The sequence below is a fragment of the Anas acuta genome, chromosome 31 (assembly GCF_963932015.1).
Source record: "Anas acuta chromosome 31, bAnaAcu1.1, whole genome shotgun sequence".
Lineage (NCBI taxonomy): Eukaryota > Metazoa > Chordata > Aves > Anseriformes > Anatidae > Anas > Anas acuta.
The window spans coordinates 427,557-451,636 of NC_089009.1; the positions used below are offsets into that span (position 1 = coordinate 427,557).

At 59.9% G+C, this 24,080-nt stretch overlaps 1 protein-coding gene and 1 long non-coding RNA gene across 2 annotated transcripts; one reads left to right on the top strand and one right to left on the bottom strand.

Annotated features, from left to right (window-relative positions):
• Positions 1 to 486: 486 nt before the first annotated feature.
• On the bottom strand, positions 487 to 6,398 carry LOC137846330 (uncharacterized). Its single transcript, XR_011090460.1, has 3 exons — positions 6,114 to 6,398; positions 1,006 to 1,119; positions 487 to 593 (listed from the first exon to the last, which is right to left on the bottom strand). It is a non-coding gene; the product is annotated as an uncharacterized lncRNA (long non-coding RNA).
• Positions 2,553 to 22,335, top strand: LOC137846189 (complement C4-like). The gene is made up of 41 exons (XM_068663941.1): positions 2,553 to 2,706; positions 3,106 to 3,295; positions 3,572 to 3,758; positions 4,315 to 4,385; positions 4,625 to 4,713; positions 5,324 to 5,406; positions 5,516 to 5,612; positions 6,130 to 6,238; positions 6,406 to 6,529; positions 6,721 to 6,833; positions 7,158 to 7,328; positions 7,643 to 7,828; positions 8,481 to 8,663; positions 9,043 to 9,198; positions 9,910 to 10,036; positions 10,503 to 10,574; positions 11,060 to 11,254; positions 11,390 to 11,501; positions 11,588 to 11,658; positions 11,972 to 12,111; positions 12,512 to 12,712; positions 13,109 to 13,160; positions 13,253 to 13,342; positions 14,089 to 14,286; positions 14,704 to 14,779; positions 14,855 to 15,011; positions 15,430 to 15,546; positions 15,949 to 16,114; positions 16,396 to 16,562; positions 16,953 to 17,123; positions 17,485 to 17,544; positions 17,622 to 17,715; positions 17,818 to 18,022; positions 18,639 to 18,729; positions 19,238 to 19,312; positions 19,556 to 19,658; positions 19,733 to 19,822; positions 20,227 to 20,316; positions 20,603 to 20,686; positions 21,295 to 21,427; positions 22,018 to 22,335. Exons 1-41 carry the CDS (start codon positions 2,627 to 2,629, stop codon positions 22,157 to 22,159), a joined length of 5,118 nt encoding a protein of 1,705 aa, XP_068520042.1. The 5' UTR covers positions 2,553 to 2,626; the 3' UTR covers positions 22,160 to 22,335.
• The last annotated feature ends 1,745 nt before the right edge of the window (positions 22,336 to 24,080 follow it).

The window sequence follows — 24,080 nt, forward strand, 5'->3', positions numbered from 1 at the left end:
GTCCCAAACCTACTACTCTGAGAGTTTTCCCAGGGAAGCCATGGATCAGTTGGGCACAGCAACACCCTGATTGCAGGTACCACAAGGGGACATGACAAGCTGGGACCCCAAAACCTCCCTGGGGCTCCTGCCTGAACCCACAACCTCATTCTGTGCCTGCATTTGAGCTGTTGGATCCCCCGTCATTGCCTGCAAGAGAGAAGTGGCCGTGAGCCCCAGCCCAGGAGCTGTCATAGAAGGGCAGCAGCACCACAAGCAGAACGCAGCACTGCTATGCTGGGAGCACCAAGAAAAACCAAGAGCCCCAAGACTGCCCTAGTGATGGGCAGAGGCTGGGGACATCGCTGCCTCCATCATTCACCTGATGCCACGTTGTAGCATCAGCACCAGCCACATGTCACAGCCAGGTTGGGGGCCTCCCAAAGGTGCCCCAGCTCCTCATACAGCCCCTCCAGCCCCTGCCTTCTTCCCACACCCCTCTACCTCACCTGCCTGCTTGCTCTTCCAGACAGCAAATCCAGCCAGGGCAGCGATGACAGACGTGGTGGTGACAGCCATCTCCACCACAATGGGGATCAATTTGGGCTGTGGCTCTGGGGGAAATTAGGGCTGTCAGGAGGGGAAGGGGGAGCCCCCCAGCATCCCAGCCCCATGCACCCCATGCTGCTGGGCTCAAACCAGGACCCCCAGCAGCAGCAGCCCCACTCCCATTGCCCCGTCCTGTGGGCACCATGGAAACTTTATCCCCCAATGGCAGCTGGAAGCTCGCCTGATGTCACCGGTTGCCATCCCAAGGAGAGACGTGGTCCCAAGGGTTGCGTGACGCAGAACTGCTGTGGGCGGCAGGGGGTGGGGGATGGGGATGCCCCCCCACCCCCCCAAAAAAGGACCCTGCACCCCCCTGGGTTAATTTACGGACAGTTCCCATTATGATACATTTATCTTTGTTTTTCAGCCAAATGTTTTTAACAAGTTCCACATTCAGGGGAGTATGTTGGATTTTACCTTACAAAATGGTTGTTCTGATTAAATCGTTCCTTAATGAGTCTTCCCTTTGATATCTGCAAGGTCTGGATCATCTTTGCCTGGATCACTTCGTCAAAGTGCACATTTCACATCCTTTCACATAAAAAAGAGTTAACAAAAACAGTTAATTAGTAATTGTCCCCAGGAGTGGGGGCAGCTGGCATCAGGCAGGACCCAGCTGGGGGCCATTTCTGTGAGAAAGATGTCAAATAATTTTCTTCAGACAGGGTCTTCTGTGAAGCTATTTTATTTGTGATTGCAATGGCAGGTGTCCTGTCAATCAGGAGTGCATTTTAGTAAACAAATCCTACCACTGATGGACTACCAGGAGTGGAAATACAGCATGCCTGGTGCCACTCGCTTGCACGTGAGACTTGTGTCCATCCAGGTCCAACGCTGTAGCTTCTGGAGTGGTTTGGCAGGCAAGGCACACACATCATATACTGGCTTGAATAGAAGTGATGCGCACAGAGATTTGGTATAAATACCATGAAGAAAAAGAAAAAAAGAAAAAAAAAAAAAAAAGCATAAAGCCTGCAATTAGAATGGAAGATGATAGCAGTAAAATGCATTGTCCCTTGCTCCATGGTCTCATGGTCTGTCAGCTAGGACCGTAGCCAGGACCGGTAGCCAACAGGTCTTTGAGTGTTCTCCTTACACTATTTGCTGAAAGGTATGCATATGTCGCTGAATAACATGTACTACATAGTCCTATTCTGATTCAGCAACACCCAGGACAAAAAGCAATACTAATCCAGCTAATTCCCACCAAGTGGTCCCTTCATCAAAGCCATGTCTCTCTAATTAGAGACAAGGATGTCATGGGGAGGACAGTGTCAAATGCTTTACACAAGTCCAGGTAGATGACATCAGTTGCTCTTCCCTTATCCACCAACACTGTAACCCCATTGTAGAAGACCACCAGATTTGTCGGGCACAATCTGTCCTTACTGAAGCCATGTTGGCTGTCACCAATCACCTTTGTGACCTCCAGGAGAGAGGAGAATCTGCTCCACTGTTTGGCTGGGCACAAAGGTGAGACTGGCCTGTAGTTCCCTGGGTCTACCTTTTTTTCCTTTTTTAAAAACGGGGGTTATGTTTCCTGTCTTCCAGTCAGTGGAAATTTCATTGGACTGCCACAGCTTCTCAATTATAATGGACAGTGGCTTAGCAGATATATTCAACAGTTTCTTCAAGACCCACAGATGCACCTCATCAGGACCCATGGCCTTGTGCACCTTTAGTTTCTTTAGATGGTCTAGAACATGAGCTTCTCCCCATTGCACCTCAGAGACCCCATGTGACACCCATTTCCCCCATGCCCATAGGTTTCTCGTTTTCCCCCTGCCTCTTAGGGTCCCATACCCTCCACAGCCCAGTAGTCCCCCTCTTCCCTCCCACTGCCCCGTAGACCCTCATATCCCATTTCCCCACAGCACCCTCCCCTGCTGTTTCCCCTCATCCACGTGGATCCTTGATCAGGGTCGATGCCCTTGGGGCCTGTGGGCGAACCTAGACACCCACCCACCCCAGTTAATGATTGACCCTCACTCCAGTGTCCTTGTGTCCCTGGCCCTGGCAGCCTCACAACATCAGCGCCATGGGGTCTTGCAGGGCCTTTGGCCTCCTCCTCCTCCTCTTCTTCCTGCCACTGATGGGGGGAAATGCCCAGGACCCTGAGTATGGGGCTATGAGGCACCTATGGGACTGGGAGGGTGGGCTATGGGGTTGGGGGTGACCATGGGGCATCTGCGGGGCTGGTGGGGACTATGAAGGGCCTACAAGGTCTGTGAGAGACTATGGGGCAGCTAAGGGGTTGGGGTGCAATGGAGCCCTGTGGGAATGGGGGGGGGGGGGAATTACTGTGCACCAGTGTGACTGGAGTGGAGTGGGTTTACAGGTCTGGGGCTGTATGGGGTTCCAATGGGATCTGGGAGGGGTTATGGACCCCTATGGGGACTGTGGCATCAGGGTGCTTATGGGGTCTGTGAGGGACTGTGGGACACCTGTGGGACAGGGGAGGCTAAGAAGCAGCTCTAGGGCTGGTGGCAGCCATGGGTCAGGCAATGGCTCCCCCAGGCTGGTGCTGGTGGCTCCTCGGCGTGCGGCTCTCGGGACACCCCTGGGACTGCTGGTAGCAGCTGTGGGGCCGGTGACTGGGACAGTGACAGCGTGGCCTGAAGGCAGCCGTGGGGCAGGACCCTGTGCACCCCCGACCGCCTTCTCCCTTACATCTCACAATGACTTCAACCAGCTCCTGCACATTGAGGTACAGGGACATGGGGGCACTGGGGGCATGGGGGCACTGGGGGACATCCTTGTGGAGTACAAGGGCTCTGGGACATTCTCTATTTCCCTTTATGTCCCCATGTCCCCCCCATGCTCCCCTACGTCTCCTGTGTCCCCCGTGTCCCCCACGGTCCTCCCTATCTTTCATGTCCCCCCATATCCCTCCATATCCCCCCTGCCATGTCCCCATTCCCACCCTGTCCCCATGTTCCCTGCATTCCTCCATGTCTCCCCAATGTCCCCATGTCCTCTGCAGGTCACCCCGGCGCAGGCTGAGCGCTGTGGGGTGCTGCGGGCGGCCAGGGGCCGGGTGCTGCTCCTGGAGGCCCGGAGTGCCCAGTTGCCCCCCCCTGGCACCCGGCTGGTGCGGGTGGCCCTGGGGGGGTCCCGAGGCCACCTCATCATCCAGACTGACAAACCCCTCTACGCCCCCCGCCAGACAGGTGAGCCCCTACACTCCAGATCCATCCCAGATCTACCCCCCCCCCCATCCATCCCAATGTCCCCCATGCAGCCAAAGCCAAAAAAAATCCCCCAAATCCTTTCCAAATACCCTAAATCTGTTCAGAATGCTACCAAACTCCCAAACCTATCCCAAATCCACCCAATTTCCCCTTCAATCAACCCTTATCCCCCCGATCCACCCCTAATCTTCCCAATCCACCCAAATCAGCTCAAAACCTCCCAACCCCTCCAATTCATCCCAAATCCTCCCATTTCCATCCCATACACCCCCAATCCACCCAAATATCCCCAGATGCCCTCATTCATCCTCCATACAGCTCTCTGCATGTCTATATATCCCTTCTTGCACCACATACCCCTCCCTGACCTTCCTATATTCCATATTCTTCTACAACCCTCTGCACCTTTTATAGCTCCACGTGCCCCTACATATCGTTCTGCACCCCCATAGATATTCCTGCACCCCCTGCAGCCCATAGAGCTTCTTACAACCCCATAAACACTGCATGTTCCCATATGGCCCTATGTCCGCAGTGCGCTTCCGTGTCTTCTCCATGGATCCTGAGCTGCAGCCAAACCCTGAACCCATCCTGGTCACCATCACGGTATGGGCCCTATGGGACTGTCGCTGTGGGGTGGCCCTATGGGGCTGGGACAGCCTAGAGAGCTGGGGCTGTTGTGCTAGGGTAGCCCTATATGGGTTATGGTTATGGAGCAACCCTATGAAGCTGGGGTGGCCCTATAAGGCTGGGGCTGTGGGACAGCCCTAGAGGATTCATGTGACCCTAGAGAGCTGGGTTTTGGGGGCTGAGTGTGGGCCCTATACTCACTCTGTTCTCCCCAGAACCCTCTGGGGGCACGAGTGCGGGAGGGACAGCGGGTGCCCCTGGACACGGTTCTGAGCGACCAGTTGGTGCTGCCTGACATTGCCCTGTGAGTGGGGTGGGGGGGACTATGGGGCTGGAGGGTTATGGGGCAGTAGGGGGACATGGGATGGTAGTGGGCTGTGGGGTGGTATGGGGGGATATGGGGCTGTGGGGCTATAGGGGGCTGGGGAGGGCTGTAGAGGTTTGTGGAGTGTTATGGGGGCTGTATTTTGGGGGTACTGGTGAGGCTTAGTTGTGCACAGTGGGGTGTCATGGGGCTACAAGGGGTTAGGGGCTATGGGGTCTATAGAAAGGCTATAGGTGGCTGAGGGTTATGGAGGCTGTAGGGAACTAGGAGCCATGGGGGTTAGATGAGAATATGGGGGGCTACAGGCAGAGCTAAAGGGGGCCGCAGGAGAGCTGGAGGGGTGTGGGAACTATGGGGCTATTGGTGTACTATAGGGGCCATAAAGGGCTTATAGGGGACCATTGAGGCCATAGGGGCCATAAGGGGCTATAGGGGTGATATTGAGGCCATTGGGAACCATAGAGGTTATAGGGGGGCTATGGGGTCTATTGGGGACCATAAGGGCTATAGGGGGCTAAAGCAGCTATAGGAGGCTATGAAGGGGACTATAGGGGACTGTAGGGGCTACAGATGCCCCTGTGTCCCCCAGGCCAGGGACATGGCATGTGCGGGCCCAGCTGGCGGCCAGCCCGGACACCAATGGCTCGGCTGCCTTTGAGGTGCGCAAGTATGGTGAGTGGGGGTTTGGGGGGAAGGGAAGGGACCCCTGGCTGGGGACTGGTGCCAGCTCAGGGCTGCCCCTAATGTCTGCATCCCCCCAAAACCCCACTGCTACCCCCAGCCCTGCCCGGCTTCGAGGTGCGGATCCGCCCCGAACCACGCTTCGTGGTGCTGAGCAAGCCTGAGCTGGCCCCGCTGCGCGTCCACCTCCACGTCCAGTATGAACACAACCCCCCCGAGACCCCCAAAAACCCCCTTAAAGATACCCATGGGCTTCCCAATCCCCCCCCCCAAATCCCCAACTCCCCTATGACCCCCATCCTCATGGTATCCCCTATGATATCCCTAATCCCCCCCACCTGCCCCCCCCAAATCCCCTCTGTGACTCCCAACAGCCCCCACGACCACTCAAAGCTCCCCCAGGACCCGCCCAAAGCCCTTCTGGACCCCCCCCAGCCCTCCCCATCTCTCTCACCCCTCCCAGGACCCCAACCCCTTCCCATGAAGCACCCATCCCACCACTCCTTTTGGGCCTCCGTAGCCCCCCAAACCCTCCAAGGGACCCCACATCCCTCCTGATCCGCCCCCCAGCTGCCTCCCCTACCCTTTTGGGCCTCCCCTAACCCCAACCGCCCCCTGACCCTGGATGACCTTTGCAGTCCTCCCCAACCCCCTCCCCCAACCCTATTAACCCTTGGGGACCCCCTGGCCCCACTGACCTCTGCGGACCCCCAGGTTCCCCGACGGGGCACCCGTGGGGGGCCACGCGCAGCTGCGCGTGGGGCTCCTCAATGCCGGGGGCCGAGGGGGACAATTCCTACGGGGACTGGAGCAGCAGAGCCGGGTGAGCATCACCCCGGGACCCCGGGGGGAAGACCCCAAATCCCCCTCACCCCTCCCATCCTTGGGACCCCCTAAACGTGGGCGCACCTCAATTCCCCATTCATTCCCTGGCCCCGCCCCTCGCTGCCGGCCCCGCCCACCGCTCCTGGCCCCGCCCACTGTTGCTAGGTGACCGAAGGCCACGCCTCCCTGGATGTGTCCCTGCTGGCCATGGCCCGCGCCCTTGGCGTGGCACTGCCTGACCTGCAGGGGGCGCGCCTGCGCCTGGCAGTCGCGGTGGTGGAGGCACAAGGTAGGGGCGTGGTTAGGGGCGGGGCTAGGGAGGAGGCGGGGCTTTGTGTGGACGGGGGGCGTGGCTAGGAATCTGTGGGGGTGTGGCCAGGGTGGTGGGGGCGTGGCTGGGGTGGGCCACAAGGGGCCATGTCCCTGTGGGGCCACAGGTTCGAGTCCCCCCCAGGCTGACCCCAGTGACACCGGGTGCAGGTGGGGAGCTGGTGGAGCAGGAGGCAACGGTGGCCCTGGTGGCCTCACCCTGGGCCCTGGATCTGGCTGAGACGCCCCGGTTCTTCGTGCCGGGGGCCCCCTTCACCCTCTTGGTGAGCTCGTGGGAAATGTGCGAGCCCTCGCACATGCTTGTGCAAAGCCATGCGAGCTCTTGTGCTTAGCGGTACGTGCTTGTGGGAGCTGGTGCGTACTTGTGCACAGCTCTGCAAGCCCCCGTAGGTTGGTGGTGCATTCTTGTGCAGGATTGTGCATGGCCATGCAAGCCCTTCTGGGTGGTGGTGCATTCTTGTGCATGCTTGTGCGAGGCCGTGCAAGGCCTGGGGAACACTCATGCCTGCTCGTGCAAGGGAATGCACAGTTGTGCACACTTGAGCAAGGCTTTGTGCACATCCTGGTGTGAGCACTACTCCCCACAGGGCCGGGTGCTGCATGCTGGGGGGGAGCCGGCCCCTGGCATTGGGGTGCGGGTGACAGTGGGGGTGACAGGGGCCACCTCCCCACCCCCCATCGAGTTTCGGGCTGACACCACCGGTGCCATCATCATCCCCATCAACGTCCCCAGCGGAGCCACAGCCCTCGACCTCAGTGTGAGTGGGGACACGGGGACAAGGGGACATGGGGGGACATGGGGGGACATGGGGATATGGGGAGACATGCAGAAATGGGGGGACATTGGGACATGGGGATATGGATAAATAGGGGTATAGGGACATAGGAGCATGGATGTATGAGGGCATGGGGGGACACAGGGACATGGGGACATGAGAATATAGGGATAAGGGGACAGGGGGACACGGAGGCCACAGGGACACGGGGGGACACTGGGAGCATGGGGTGCTGTGGGAGGCTGCAGGAGAAGAAAGGGGACCTGGCTGCCATGAGTGCTCTGGGTCCCCCCCAGGTTGAAGCAGGGCAGGCAGATGGCCCCCCAGCCCAGGCGCAGATGACGGTGGCCCCAGTGGAAGCGGTTTCGGGGCGCTTCCTGCTGCTGGGGGGGCCTGGGGGACCCCTGCAACCTGGGGAGGTGCTGAGGCTGCAGCTGCGTGACCTGGGCCCACCTCCGGCCCCCCGCCTCTTCCACGTGCTGGTGAGCCCCACACCCACACAACCCCTTGGCATCCACCCCCTCACTCAATGGGGACCCCCTGGGACCTCCCCAGGGACCTCCGCAAGCCCCTGGAGCCATGAGTGTGTGTGGGTGCATGGCATGTACTGCGTGTGCGTGTTGCAGGGTGCATGCACGTGTGTCACGCATGCATGTCATGCGTTGGGTTGCATGGTGCACGATGAACACTGTGTCACATGCGTGGTGCACGTCCCGTGTGCAGATCCCGTGCGAATGGCATGCGTTGCATGTTATGCGTGCATGTTGTCATATGTGCATGGCGTGCAGCGCATGTTATGCGTGCATGCTGCCATGAGTGCATGTTGTGGGTTGCATGCTGCACGTTGCACATGGTGTTGCATGCATGTTGCATGTCCCACGTGCATGCTGTGCATTGCATGTTGTGTGCGCGTGCTGTCAAGCATGCATCTGTGTTGCACGTGTGTGTGTTGCAGTGTGTTGTGAGTGCATGTTGCACACACCATCCTGCATGTGCATATCACGCACTGCATGCTGCATGTGCAACATCTGCATGCCATATGCTGCATGCCACATGTTGCACGGGTGCCCCTTGGGGGGCTCCCCGCTGACCACCCCCTGTCCCTTCTCCCCCTGTCCCCATGTCCCCACTCAGGCAGTGGCACGGGGGCGGCTGGTGGCAGCCCTGGCGGTGCAGCGGGGGACGGTGACGGAGGTGACGCTGCCAGTGACACCCGCCATGGTCCCGCGGCTCCGCGTCGTCGCCTTCTTCCAGGCTGGGGGGCAAGTGGTGGCAGCCAGCTGGGGGGCACCCGTGGTGGATTCCTGTGGCGACCAGGTGCTACTGGGGGCACTGGGATATACTGGGAGTGGAGGGGGACTCAGAGCTGCTAGGGGTGCTGGGATGTACTGGGGGGAGGGGGCTAGGAGCTGCTGGGAGCACTGGAATGTACTAGGGGGAGGGACTAGGAGCTGCTGGGGGCACTGGGACATACTGGGAGCACGGAGGGGCAGCAGGGAGATCAGGAGCTGCTGGGGCAGTGGGAGCACTGGGGCTACTGGGAACAGCTGGGAGCACTGGGAGCACTGATAACAGCTGCAGTGCACTAAGAGCACCGGGGCAATGGGCACACACTGGGAGTTGGGGGGGGCACTGGGAGCACTGGGAGCTGCCAATGCCCATACTGGTTCACAGTGGAGTGGTGGGGCTGTGGCAGGTACGGGTAGTGGTGCCCCCACCAGGGCCCGACCTGCGTCCCCAAGCCTCCCTGACGGTGACGGTGACCACGGGGACCCCGACCACTGTGGCCCTGGGGGCCATCGACACGGCCGTGCTGGCGCTGGAGCCGCGGCACCGCCTTGGCCCCACCAAGGTGACACCCCAAATCCCGCACCTTGCACCCCCAAAACCTGGGGACCCGCTTCCCCCTGCAAACCCAGCACCCCAAAGCCCCAAGTCCTGGTGACCCCCAACCCCCTATACCCTCGTCCCTAAACCTGACACCCCCAAACCTCACAGCCCCCCAGCCCTGGGGACCCCAAAACTCGCTGTCCTAAAACCTGAATCCCAGCACCCCAATACTTAAAAAAAACACCCCACCCAACCCAGGGTCCCCAAAACCAAGCACCTGCCAAAAACACGGCACCCTAAAACCCCAAAGCTGTGAGGACACCAAACCCAGATCTCCCCCAAACCCCCCAAACCATGCACCTTGAAATCCAATACCCCAAAAACCTCACACCCTTAAACCCCCCAAACCCAGGACTTCCAAATCCCTAAACCCTGGGAACCCCAAACCCAGCTCCCTAAAACCTCCAAACCTGGCAACCCAAACCCTCAGTGACGCCAAAGCCCACCACCCCCCAAACCTGATGGTGATGCCCCAAATCCCCATGCTCCCCAAAACCCAGAACCCCAAGTCCCAGGGACCCTCAAAACTCCTCAGTCCCCTCTAAATCCCATGGACCCTCCTAGGATCCCCTAAACCCCTGGGACTCTTTGGTGACGCCTTGTGGAAATGGGGCCCTGGGAATATGTTGGGGACACACTGGGGACATGGGGTGATTCCTCCCATGCCTTCCAGGTGAAGGCAGTTTTGGGCAGCAGCGATTTGGGGTGCAACCCTGGGGGGGGCCCCAATGTTGCTGGGATCTTCAGGGCTGCGGGACTTGTGCTGGGGATGGGGGGAGCTACCCCTCCCCTGGGGCCAGGTGAGTAGGGATGAGGACATGGGGGACATGGGAGGGTGTGGGGGACATAGGGGGACATGGGACATGGATGGGTTTAGGGGTACATGGAGGGGCATGGGGGGCACGAAGGACATGGGACAATGTGGAGTACATGAGGGACATGGGAGGATATGGGGGACATTGGGGGACATTGGAAGCACATGAGGATATGGGGGATGGGGGGCAAATGGGGACAATGGGACAAAGGCATCATGGGGGACATGGGGTTATAGGGGCATGGAACGGGGGAGGGACATGACACAGAGGACATGGAGATACGGGAGGACGTGGGGACATTGTGACATGAGGACATGGGGGACACAGGGCTATATGGGGGGGGAACATGGTGACATTGGGACATGGGGATAGGGGAGATGTGGGGACATAAGGAGTCATGGGGACCTGGGGGGCACGAGGATATGGTGGCACTGGATGTCCCCCTCCCTAGGTCCTGGCTGTCCCCTGTCTCCTCCCCGCCAGCGGCGCTCGCTGGAGCTGCTGCAGCTGCTGGAGGAGAAGGGTGAGTGCTCAATGTCACCTTGTCCCTGTGTCACTGTGTCCCCGTGTCCCCCCGCTGCCCTCCAGTCCCAGCCCCTCGCCCTGTCCCCCTCAGTGGTGGCTTTCAGCAGTGGTCTTGGCCCCATCCCTGTTCCCAGGTCCCTATCCCCATCCTTGTCCCCATCCCCATCCTTGTCCCCACATGCCATGGCCGTGGTGTCACCTGTGTCCCCATGTGTCTCTGTGTCATCACTCACATCCCCACACATCCCTGTGGTGTCACTTGTGTCCCCGTGTGTCTCCCTCGGTCATATTCATGGTGTTACCCACATGTCCCCATGCACCCCCATGTGTCCCCGTGGTGTCACAGATGTCCCCACTACATGTGGCATTGCCCATGTGTCCCAAAGGTTATGACCCCCATCCCCATGTGTCCCTGTGGTGTCACCCTGACCTGTCCCCATGTCCCCTTGTGTGTGTGTCCCCTGCACCAACATGTTCCCACAGCGGGGCAGTGGCGGGGTGACCCAGCGACATGGCGCTGCTGCCGGGATGGGGCGACGGTGCTGCCAGTGCGGGCGACGTGTGACCAGCGGGGACAGCGGGTGACAACGGCCGGGGGGTGTCGTGACGCCTTCCTGCACTGCTGTGCCCTGGCCCGTGACTTGCGCCGGCGGGGACAGGCCGGGGGGTTGGCACGAGGTGAGCACGGGTGGTGGTGCATGGGGACATCCCAGATTTGGGGTCCCCATGGGTGGCAGGATGTGGGGACGTCCTGGATGCAGGGACCCTGCAGGTGGCAGTGCTTGAGGACATGGGTTTCCCTGGGTCCTGCAGTGCTGGAGGTGGCGCTGGAGCAGCAGCTGCTGGACGACGAGGAGGTGCCGACCCGGAGCTTCTTCCCCGAGAGCTGGCTGTGGCGCAGGGTCCCTGTCGATGGCTCCGTTCGGTGCGACTGCAGGGTCACCCCATGTCTCCTCAGCCCCATGTCCCTGTGTCCCCGTGTCCCTGTGTCCCACATCTCTGTGTCCCCAGGATCTCGGTGCTGCTCCCAGACTCCATCACCACCTGGGAGATTCAGGCTGTTGCCATCATTCCCGGCGTGGGTGAGTGTCACCACCTGCCTTGGTGGCCCCATGTGGTGGCTTCCCCCGTGGTGACTTGTCCCGTTCACCCCCCCATGGTATCCCCATGTCACCCTTTCCTGCTGCCCCGGTCGCTCCACAGTGACATGCCCACCCCATGTCATGCAACCATCCCTTGTTCCCCATGGTGTCCCCATGTCTCTACGGTGTCCCCATGTCTCCCATGTCCCCCCATGTTACCCATGTCCCCCCATATCACCTTCACGTCCCCATGTCCCTATGCTGTCTCCATCTCCCCCGTGTCTCCATGCCCGTGGTGATGGGGTGCTTGCAGGGCTGTGCGTGGCTGTGCCCCAGCGGGTGACGGTGACACAGGACGTGCGTGTGGCCCTGCGGCTGCCCCCCAGTGCCCGCCCCCGTGAGCAGCTGCAGCTCCAGCCCCTCATCCACAGCAGGCTGCCCCGCAGCATCAACGTGAGCTCCCCAAACCCTCCTGATACCCCATAGGCACCCTCTGCCCCACAGAAACTTCTTCTACCCTAGAGGTACCCCTTGTACCATAGATATCCCTGCTGCCCCGTAGATAACCTTCTAACCCCATACATACCCACTGTACCGTAGATACCCCTTTCCTTCCAACAGATACCCCAAAGATCACCCCTCTGCCCCATAGATATCCCTCTGTGCTCCCTGGACACCCCCTGCCCTACAGATATCCCTTCTGCCCTATAGATAACCCCTGTGACACACAGATACCCCTTGTGCCCCGTGCATCCTTTTGTACCCTTTTGACCCTTAGACACCTGCTGCTCCATAACCACCCTTAGCCCCTACCCATCCGGTGGCAGCGTGGGTGACAGTGATGGTGATGCAGGTGACAGTGACGCTGTCAGTGGCTGAGGGCATATGTGCGGCGCTGGATGGAGCCCCCCAGGACCTGGAATTGCCTCCTGGGGGGGCTATTGCTGTGCCCCTCACCTTGGTGGCCTTGCGCCCTGGGGACGTCCCCATCACTATCACCGCCCGCGGGCCCTGGGGGCTGAGTGACCGTGTCACCCACATCCTCCACGTCGAGGTGAGAGTTGGAGGTGTGGCCCCTCTTGTCACCTGGATCCCTTCCTGGTCACCAGCATCTCCTCCTGTGTCCCCTGGACACTGGGGTTCCCTCGGGGCTGGGGGACACCAGGTCCTTGGTGACCCTGGGTACTGGGGTCCCCTTGGGGCTTGGAGACACAGGGTTCTTGGTGGCCTTGGGCTCTGGGGTCCCTTGAGGCTCAGGGATGCTGGGTTCTTGGTGGTCCTGGACGTTGGGGTCCCCTTTGCACTCAGGGACACCAGGTCCTTGGCGGTCCTGGGCACTGGAGTTTCCTTGGTGCTTGGGGACGGGACATAGGGTCACTGGTGGCCCTGGACACCGGGGTCCCTTTGGTGCCTGGGGACACAGGGTCCCTACTGATGCCTGTTCCCGTAGCCCGAGGGTGAGCTGCACCTGGAGGAGACCAGCTACGTCCTGGACACCAACAGTCAGTCTGAGGACCCAAGGGTCCGGCCTGGGGACCCAGGTGACTGGGGGGACACACAGGGTTGTGGACCCCCTGATGCATTGTCCCTACAGACAAGCAGGGCAGGACCCTGGAGCTGCCAGGGGACGTCCCAGCCGAGATTGTCCCCGATGGGGATTTCAGCATGAGCATCCGCGTTACCGGTGTGCAGGGACATTGGGATGGGTGCTGGGGACATGGGGACGGGGGTACAGGGATGGAGTTATGGTGGGGACGTGGCGCTGGGTGTTGGGAACATGGTGGGGACATGGTGGTGGGGATGTGGTGGGCATCTGGTGGTGGGGACATGGGGACAAGTGGGGACATGGGGACAGGGACACCGGGTGGGGACATGGGGACCATGCAGACATGGAGGTGGGGACATGGGGATGTGGGGATGGTGGGGACATAGGGATGGCTGTTGGGGATGTGGGGGTAGAAACATGGTGGGGACATGGGGACAGGGGACAAATAGTGAGGATGGGGGAGGGAGACTTGGGGGTGGGCATTGGGAACATGGTGGGGCCACAGGGGGGGACAGGCGTACGTGGTGGTGGGGACAGGAGGGCCAAGGGGACATGGGGAACATAGGGATAGGAAGATGTGAAGACAGGGGTATGTGAGGACAGTGGGACATGGGGATAGGGTGGTGGGGACATTTGGTGTCCAGCACTGATCGTATCTCTGTCCTTGCCCCTGTGTGTCCCCATATTCATGTGTGTGGCCATGCCCCCATGTGTGTCCCCATGCCCCTGTGTGTGTCCCTGTGCATGTACCACGGGTGTCTGTGTCCCTTCATTCCCCCATGCCCACATGCACATCGCCATGTCCCTGTGCACGTCCCCATGCACGTCCCCATGTCCCCCGTGCACGTCCCCATGCTTGTCACCGTGTCCCCTGCCCTGCACAGGCCGGGTGCCGGGCTGGGCACTGCAGGGGGCTCTGGGGGTGAAGGGGACGCTGCTGCGGGCCCCCCGGGGCTGCGGGGAGCAGTCGCTGATGGTGCTGGCCCCTGCTGCTGCCACTCTGCGCTACCTGGACGAGAGTGAGGGGTGGGCGCAGCTGCCTGCTGGGCACCGCGAACGTGGCCTCAGCACCCTACAACAGGGTGAGTGGGGCATGGGAGCACTGAGGGGGTACAGTGCCCTTTGAGGGGGTTGCAATGCTCTGTGAGGGGGGCTGCAATGCTCTACGGGGTGTGCAATGCTCTATAGGGTATGTAATTAGGTGTGCAATGCTGTGGGGTGGGAGTAATGATTTATGGGGTGTGAAGTGTTCTATATAGGATATGCAATTAGGTGTGCAATGCTATAAGGTGGGTGTAATGCCTTATGGGGTGTGCAATGCTCTAAGGGGTGTGCAATGCCCTGCAGGGTGTGCAGTGCTACGTGGGGGATGCAGTGGGGTTTGCAATGCTCTGTGGGGTTGCAGCAGTGTGTGCAATGCTCTGGGAGGGTGCAGTGCCCTACAAGGGGGGGTGGAAGTGGTGACTTCCATGTCCCTAATGTCCCCCATGTCCCCACAGGCTTCGAGCGGGTGCAGAGCTTCCGCAAGAGCGACGGCTCCTACGGGGCCTGGCTGCACCGGGGTAGCAGCACCTGGTGAGGAGGGACGCGGGGACTTGGGGACATGTTGGAGGGGGACATGGGGACACGGTGGCAGCTGTCCTGGTGCAGGCTGACGGCGCTGGTGCTGCGCGTGATGGCCTTGTCCCGTCCCTACCTGCCGGTGGATGCCGATGGCCCCAGCGCGTCCCTGCGGTGGCTGCTGGGACAGCAGCGGCCGGATGGTGCCTTCGTGGAGCACGAGCCCGTGATACACCGCGAGATGCAGGTGGGTGGCCGCCGGCTGTCTCATGTCCCCGTGCCACGTCCCTGGGTGACGTCTTCCTGCTGGGACAACGCTCCTCTGTGATGTCCCTACGTGAGGGTCCTGCGCGATGTCCCCTTGCAATGTGCCTGTGCAAAGAGCCCGTGCAAGGCACTGTGCAGGGTTCCTGTGTCACTGCCCCATGCCATGTCTTCATCCAGTGTCCCCATGCCATGTCCCCATCCAATGTCCCCGTGCAGTGTCCCTTTGCAATGTCCCCCCCATGCAATGTCCTCATGCAGCATCTTTATGCAGTGTCCCTCTGCAATCCCCAAGCAATGTCCCCACGCCATGTCCTCGTACAATGTCCCTATGCACCCTCCCGCTGCAACCCCCCATGAGACCCTGTGTCACCCCCACCTGGCTGTCCCTGTGTCCCCAGGGCGGTGTTGGAGACCCAGGCCCGGAGGCCACTGTGTCCCTGACGGCCTTCGTGGTGGTGGCCCTGCACAGCACCCGTGTGCTCCTGCCCCCGGACAGCCCCGACCAGCAACTTCTGGTGTGTCCCCATCCCCTCTCCATGTCCCCTCCCCGTGTCCTCAATGCCCCCGTGTCCCCTTCTGGTCCTATGGGCGTCTTTGTGCATCCCTCATGTGTCCCCTGTGGTGTCCCCCTGTCTGTCCTTGCATCCCACTGGTGTCCACACTCTCCCACGTCCCCAAGTCCCAGTCCTGGGTGCCATTGCCTGTCCTCACACCCCTGTCATGTCCCTCATGCCCCAATGTCCCCCAAGTGTCCCCCATGTCCTCATGCCCCCACATATCTCCATGTTCCCCATATGTCCCCACATCCCTCAGTGTCCCCCCATACCCTTTGTGTCCCCAGTGTCCTCCACGTCCCCCCATGTTCCCATGTCCCCCCATGTCCCAGTGTCCTCACATCCCATGTCCTGGTGCCGCAGGACAAGGCACTGTCCCAGGCATCCACCTTCCTGCGAGGCCACGTGGAGACGCTGGGGACCTTTGGGACAGCCATCACAGCCTACGCACTGGCACTGGTGGACACCAGCCCCCCAGGGCCACAACCTGCTGTGGAGCGCTTGCGTCGCCTGGCCCGAAAGGCCCACGGTGAGCACACAGCAGGGTCCCCATGGGGTCACCCCAATACCTGAGTCCCTAGAGGTTTGTGGCTTCAGAACAACTTTCTTCCCGTGAGTTGGTGGCACCTGGATGCCTGGGTCCCCATGGGTTGCTGGATCCTACACTCTTGGGTCCCCATGGGTTGGTGGCACCTGGACACTTGGGTCCCCATGGGTTGGTGGCTCCTGGGTTCCTTCTCCCCATGGGGTAGTGGTTTTGGGTGCCCTGAGGCATTGATGACCCTGCCCATGGGCACTGTCCCTTGGCAGGAGGTCGGGCACAGTTCTGGCCAGCCGGGGGTCCTGCAGCCACCGTGGAGGCAACGGCCTACGGGCTCCTAGCGCTGCTGCAGAGCCGTGATGTTGCCGGAGCCAGCCGGGCGGCCCAGTGGCTCCGTGAGCAAAGCAACTACGGTGGTGGCTTCCATTCCACCCAGGTGCCTGGGCGCTGGGGGCACTGGGACACTGGGGTCCCCTGAGGTGGAGGTATCTCGAGTGTCTGGGTCCCCTGGGACACCTGAGTGCCCCGGGCTGGATGTGACCAGGACACCTGGGTGCTCTGGGGTGAGGGTGACCCAGATACTTGAGTGTCCTGGAAACCCAGGATGCCTGGGTCACCTGGGGTGGGGGGGATGACATTTGGGTCCCCAGGGGTAGAGGATCTCATGGATAACTGTGTCACTTGTAAGACTAGGTCCCCTGAGGTGGGGGTGATGCAAATGTCTCGGTGTCCTGGACATCTGGGTGCCCTGGGACACCGGTGTGCTTTAGGTGGACGGTGCCCAGACACCGAGGTCCCTAGCCCACCTGGACTCCTGGACCCGCAGGACACGTTGGTGGCGCTGGAGGCACTGGCCCAGATGTGGCTACAATGGGGACGTGGGGCCAGATCTGGGCTCAACCTGGGGCTGTCCTGGCCGGGGGGGATCCGAGGAGGTCCTGGGGGCACCCAAGTGACACTGGAGCCTGGCCTGGAGCCACTGGAGCAGGAGCTTCGGGTGCGTGTGATGGAGGAACGTATATGGGGACAGGGCAGGGAGGACATGGAACACTGGGAATATGGGGGGACATATGGGGACATGGAAGACATGGGGAGACATGCGGACATGAGGAACATATGAGAACCTGGTTTGGGGGACATATGGGGTCATGAAGGACATGGGAAGACATGGGGACATGGGGGGGACACATGGGGACATGGAATACAATGGGGAGACATGCAGACATGAGGGACATATGGGGATCAGGTTTGGGGAACATGGTAGGACGTGGAGGGGGGGACACAAGTAGACATGGGGCATTGGCGTCCGCTGTTCCTTGCTTTGACCCCATATTCCTCCACACCCCCATGTCCCCCAGGTGCCCTTGGGCAGCCCGGTGACAGTGAAGGTGGAGGGACATGGCGAGGGGACCCTCACGGTGAGTGGCTGGGCCTGGACACCATCTCCGGTGACTGGTCTGCTCTTGGACACCACCTCCCTCACCGCTGTCCCCAGGTCCTGCGGCAGTTCCGCCTGATGTCGCCCCCCAACGCCACCTGCCAGGGGCTGGGCCTAGAGGTGTCCATCACCGGCCCCATCATCTATCAAGGTGAGGCCACGCCCACAGTGGCCCCACCCACTGAGGACACACCCCCACTAGCCCCTCCCCCTCCCTGCAAGACCTGGCCTTTCAAGTAGCTGCCTCCTGCAGATGAAGAGGACTACGAGGACTATGAGGAGGAGGAGGAGCTTGAGGGGAGGGCAGAGCCTCCAGAAGGGGTGGGGCCTGCAGGAGGGGCGGGGCTTGCAGAGGCCGCCGCCCCCCTGAGCCCCATGGCCTTGTGGGATGCTCGGCAGAGGCAGCGGCGGGATGTGCACAACCCAGGCCGCGAGGTCGCCTTCCTGGTCTGCTTCTGGTGAGAGGCGGGACTTCCTGTCCCTGGGGCAGGGGGACTTCCTGTGTCAGCAGGGTTTGTGGGCAGGACTTCCTCTTCCACCGTCAGGCCAAGGCTTCCGCTTCCTAATGGCGGGACTTCCTGCTGGGCTGGGTCTGTGAGAGTTGGACTTCCTGTGGCTGCAGGAAGTTGGGGCAAGACTTCCTGCTAGGCCAGATCTGAGAGATTTGGACTTCCTGTGGCTGCAGGAAGTTGGGGGCATGACTTCCTGTAGACTAGGTCTGTGAGGGATCAACTTCCTGTTGCTGCAGGAAATTGATGGCAGGACTTCCTGCTTGGCAGTAACTGTGATGGTTGGACTTCCTGTGGCTGCCTGAAATCAGGGGCATCATAGGGAGCTTCTCATTTTGGTCACAGTTATGGGAGGGACTTTCTATTTCCATGTTTCTGTGGGCCCACCAGTAGGGGGCAGTACTTCCTGGTAGTCCTGGCCTATGAGTGGAGTGGGTGGGACTTCCTGCTTGGCCCATGCACAAGGGTGTGACTTCCTGTTTCACTGGGTTTTGGTGGTCTACTGGGGTGGGATTTCCTGTTCTGCCTCGTGGCCCCACCCCTGATGGGTGGGGCTTGGATGTAGGCGGGGCCCAGGTGCAGGGCTGGCAGGAATGGCTGTGGTCGAGGTCTCCCTGCTCAGCGGCTTCCGGCCCCACCGGCCTGACCTGGACAAGGTGGGGGGAACTTGGGTCCCCTTGGAGGTTGCAGGGGGCACGGTGGGGGGTGGTAGCGGGGAATGGGAATTGGGGGGGGTGTTGGAGTGGGGAGCTATAGAGGGGTGTAAGGGTGATGGGTGGTGGGGATTTGGGGAGAGTTGGGGCCTGGGGGTGTTGGAATTTGGGGGTGTTGAGGTTTGGGGGTGTAAGGATGGTGGGGGGTGGTTTGTTGGGGCTTGGGGAGAGTTGGGATTTGGAGGCATTGGGATTTGGGTCTGTTGGGACTTGAGGGTTTGGGGAGAGTTGGGACTTGGGGTGTTGTAATTTGGATTTTGGGGTTTGGGGACATGGTGTTGAGGTTCGAGGGTGTAAGGCTGGTGGTGGGTTATTGGGATTTGGGGACAGTCAGGTCATTGGGCATGCAATGTGGGGGATGTTGGGCCACGGGAGTGCTCGGGGGTTGGGATGTGGGGGCGTTGGGGTGGGGGTGTGTTGGGGTGCTGGGGTGCCAGTGTCTTCCCCCTAGCTGCGGGACGTGGTTGATCGCTGGATAAGCCACTACGAGCTCGACGGGGCCCGGCTGGTGCTGTACCTGGATGAGGTGGGGGGCACAGGAGGTTGGAGAGCTCTAGGGGACAATGGGGGGGTGGCTGAGAGGGACTGGGGGCAGTGGGGAAATGGGAATGGGAGAGGGACAGTGTCCCCATGTCCCCCTGTATCCCCACGTTCCCTATGCTACCCTATATCCCCAATATCCCTGTGGATCCCCATGTCCCTACCTGGCCCCTTTTTTCCCCATGTCCCCCCATACCGCGATTCCTCTCCGTATTCCCCGTGTCTCCAGGTCCCCCCCCAGCGCCAGTGTCTCAGCTTCGGGGCAACACAGGATGTGGCTGTGGGGCAGCTGCAGCCCGCCATGGCAGTCATCTATGACTACTACGAGCCAGGTGGGCGGGGCCTCCGTGGGTGGAGCCCGGGGAGGGGGCATGTCTGTTCAGACCCCGCCTTCTGCCCCACCCAGCTCGGCGCTGCACCGTCTTCTACAGCGCCCCCCGCAGGAGCAGCGCTGTGGCCACCCTCTGCTCCCCAAAAGTCTGCGAATGCGCACAAGGTGGGCCCCATGTCCCCCAGACCAGGGGGACCCCCCACCCAAGGGACCACCATATATCCTGGACCTCATCACCACACAGTCCTGAGGACCCCCACACTGGGTTCCCCCTCCACACACTTCTGTGGGGTTCAAGGGAGCAGCTGGCGTTTGGGGGGGATAACGGTGGGGTTCAGGAGACACCGGGGCAATGGGGGGACGTGGGGTCCTGGGAAATAGAGGAACACGGGGATGTGGAGGACACGGAGAGAACTTGAAAGCAGGTATCGTGGTGCGGGGGGAAGAGAGCTAGGATTTGGGGGTGGCCTGTTGATGTGAGGGAGTCGTGTTGATTTTGGAGGAACCCTGGTATATGAGGGGGATGGATGCTGGGGGCTCCAGAGTTTCACCTTGCTGTATCCCCCAAGGTGGGTGTCCCCGGGCCCAAAGGGGGACGGAGGAGCTGACGGCCGACGATCGCCTTGACTTCGCCTGCTACAGCCCTCGCGTTGACTATGGTGAACCCCCAAAACTGCCTACAACCCCAAACTGTCTGCACCCCTAACCAGCTGCACCCTGAACTCCACCGTAACCCCCCAAAACCCCTCCTTCAACCCCAGTTTCCACCCTGAACCCCAGTTGTCCCCCCTGATGCCCAAGCTTCTGCTGCGCCCCTGTAATGCTTGGCACCCATAACCCTGTTGGGCTGCACCCTTTATGGGGACACTCCCTGGACCCCATAACCCCTGTGGTCTCCACGACTCCTGTGACCCCCACGACCCTCATGGTCTGCCCCTTCCCCAGCAATGGTGGTTCAGGTGCTGACCCAAAATGAGGTTGGAGCTTTTGTGGGGTTCGAGACAGAAATCCAGGAGGTTCTGCTGATGGGTGAGATTGCGCAGACTGGGAGGTACTGGGAGGGACAGGGGGTGAGATTGGGGGGAACTAGGAGGTGCTTTTTGGGGAGACTGGGAGGGACTGGGAGCACTGGGAAGGAATGAGGGTTGAAACTGGGAGAGACTGAGGGTTGAAACTGGGAGAACTAAGTGTGGTAGAGGTTGGGTGGGTATACTGGGAGGACACGTTGAGACTGGGGGGTGAGACTGCGGGGTATTGGGTTATAGTGGGCCAAACTGGGATGGCCCTAGGCTGCATGGTGTGGGGAGCTGGGCCATATTGTGGGAAAATGGGTAGACTCGGGTATATGGAAGGCACTGGATGTCCACAAGCACAGCGTGGAGAAATCTTGAGTCATGATTGAGGGTACTGGGTTAGACTGGGCCATGCTGGGGTGGTCAAGGGCTGTAACTGGGTGTGGCTGGGCCATGCTGGGGGTCACTGGGATGTACTGGGCAATATTAGGGTGGCACTGGGCTGTACAGTGAGAACTCTCAGCTGTACTGGAAGAACCTGAGAGTACACTGGGCCATACTGGGAAAACCCAGGCAGAGCAGGCTGCGTGCTGCACTGCAGAGTACTGGTGCATACTGGTGCAGGGCAGGATACAGCGGTGGCCCCTGGGGAACGGCGGCGGATACTGGTGAGGGAGAGCTGCACCCTGCGCCTGCGCACCTCCAACACCTACCTGGTGATGGGGTTGGACGGGGGGACACGGGACCCCCAAGGACGGTGAGAAGGGGGCTGAGTCCCCCTGTATCCCCATAGACCTATGACCCTGTGTCCCCTCATGGCCCCCATATGCCCCTTTGCCCACCCCACGTACCCACGTCTCCCTGTAGTTTTGTGTGCTGCTGTGTACTCGTGCCCCTGTGTACCCCTATGTCCCCCGCGTCCTCATGCCTCAGTGTCCCCATGCCTTCCTGTCCCCCATGTCCTCCCATATCTTTTTGCCCACCCTATGTCCCCCCATGTTCTTGTATGTCCCTGTGTCCCTATGCCTTTGTGTCCCCCTTGTCTCCATGACCCCACGTCCTCCATGCCCTCATGCCTCATGACCCCAAGCTCTCTTGTCCCCCCTGTCTCCATGACCCCATGTCCTCGTGACCCCATGTCCCAGTGTCCCCATGACCCCCCACATCCCCATGTGACCACAACCACCATGTCCCTCCATGTCCCTGTATCCCTATGCCCCTGTCCCCCTCCCCATCCCAATGCCCCCAATATCTCTTTGCCATCTGTATCCCCCATGTACCAGTGTATCCCCAATGTCCCCATGTCTCATTGCCTTCCTGTCCCTGACCCCGTGTCCCTGTCCTTAGCCCCCAGTACTTACTGAGCCCCCAGTCATGGGTGGAAGAGGTGCCATCCCCTGCCCGCTGTGGGGCCACGCGGCTGCGGAGACGCTGTGCCCAGCTGCAGGACTTCCGCAACCGCCTTGGCCAGCTGGGCTGCCAGCTGTGAGCCGGGGACACGTGGTCCCACTGGAGGACATCCATGCTGGGGCCAACTGGGAGCAACTGGGATTTACTGGGGGCAACTGGGACCACACTGGGAACAACTCAGACTGCACTGGGTGCAACTGGGGCCCTATCTGGATCAATTGGGGTCAACTGGAAATAAACTAGTGTCAACTGAGACTGTGCTGAGATTAACTGGAACCATGCTGAGGCTAGCTGGGAGAAACTAGGAACTTCTAGGGCCAACTGGGAGCAATGGGGACCATGCTGGGGGACATGGGAGCTTGTAGGACCATGTTGGGGACACTGGGAGCTTCAGGCAGCACACTGAGGGAATCTGGGCCCATGCTGGGGTCAATTATCCCATTTAGTGGATGAGGGAAAGGATGTGGATGTTGTTTACTGGAACTGTGTTGGGTCAAATAAACCCACACATGGGTCAACGGAGAGCAACTTGTACCTGCAGGGGGCAGCTGGGAGCCACTGGGACAATTAGGATCAATTGGCTATAAACTGGGAGCAAATGAGACCATGGTGGGGCAAACTGTAAGCGAATGGAACCAGCTGCTGGCATACCAGGCATGCTGGGATCACGATGGCACAAACAGAGAGCATCTGGGACCAAACTGGGGGCAACTAGCTCAATGCTATAGCCAAATGGGAGCAACTCAGTTCATGCTGGGAGCAACTACAACTGCACTGGGGACAACTGGGAGCAACTGGGATTTGCTGGTGGCAGCCAGGAGCATCTGGGACCATGTAGGGGACAGAGTTGGGATTAACTGGGAGTAACTGAATCCATGCTGGGGTCATAGAATCATAGAATATCCTGAGTTGGAAGGGACCCACCATAATCATCAAATCCATCTCCTGGCTCTACACAAGACCACCCAAAAATCAGGCCCTGCACCTTGAGCTGCAGCTGGCTCAAGGTTGTGGCCACGTCCCTGGGGAACCTGTTCCTGTTCCCGACCACTCTGTTGGTGACGAGCCTTTTCCGAACAGCCAGCCTGAGCCTCCCCTGCAGCAGCTCCATGCCATTCCCTTGGGCCCTGTCGTTGGCCCCACAAAGATGGTGAAGGGCCTAGAGGGGAAGATATATGATGAGCAGCTGAGGTCACTTGGCCTGTTCAGCCTGGAAAAGAGGAGGCTGAGGGGAGGCCTCATCGTGGTCTACAGCTTCCTCACAAGGGTGAGTGAAGGCACAGGCACCAATCTCTTCTCTTTAGTGACCAGTGATAGGATCCATGGGTATGGTGTCAAGCTGAGGCAGGGGAGATTCAGGCTAGACATCAGGAAAAGGTTCTTTGCCAAGAGGGTTGTTGCACTCTGACAAGCTTGGGAAGAGAGGGAAGAGAGAGATTGTGAAGGAGCAGCAGAGACAAAGTGGTATAGACTGACTGTAAACCTCATTGTCCCATTCCCCTGTGCTGCTCAGGGGGAGGAGGTGGAAGAGGGTGGGTGAGGGGAAGGTATTTCTGGTTTGTTTTCTTTGCTTCTCACGTTTCCAGCTTGTTAGTAATGGGTAATAAATTTATTTAATCTCTCTATGGTGAGTCTGTTTTGCCCATGATGATAATTATTGTGTGATCTCCTGGTCCTTATTTCAATCCTTGAGCCCTTTTCATCGCATTTTCTCCCCCTTTCCCTTTGAGGAGGGGGAGTGAGAGAGCAGTTGTGGTGGAGCTCAGCTGCCCACCTAAGTAAAACCACCACACATGATGACCTCAGCCAGTTCTCTTAGTACTCTGGTATGAATCCCATCAGGCCCCATAGTCTTGTATGCATCTATCTGGAGCACCAAATCCCACACAAATTCGTGGTTGTTGGGACTTTAGTATTCCTGCAGTCATTGTCCTCCAGCTCAGGGCACTTGGGATCCCACAGCCCAGCATCAGTCTTAAAGGCAAAGGCTTTAAACATCT

Coding starts and splice junctions, on each gene's coding strand:
- LOC137846189 (XM_068663941.1), top strand. CDS start 2,627: ATGGGGTCTTGCAGGGCCTTTGGCCTCCTCCTCCTCCTCTTCTTCCTG. Junction 13,343..14,088: donor CATGAGCATCCGCGTTACCG/GTGTGCAGGGAC, acceptor TGCCCTGCACAG/GCCGGGTGCCGGGCTGGGCA. Junction 17,124..17,484: donor CACTGGAGCAGGAGCTTCGG/GTGCGTGTGATG, acceptor CATGTCCCCCAG/GTGCCCTTGGGCAGCCCGGT.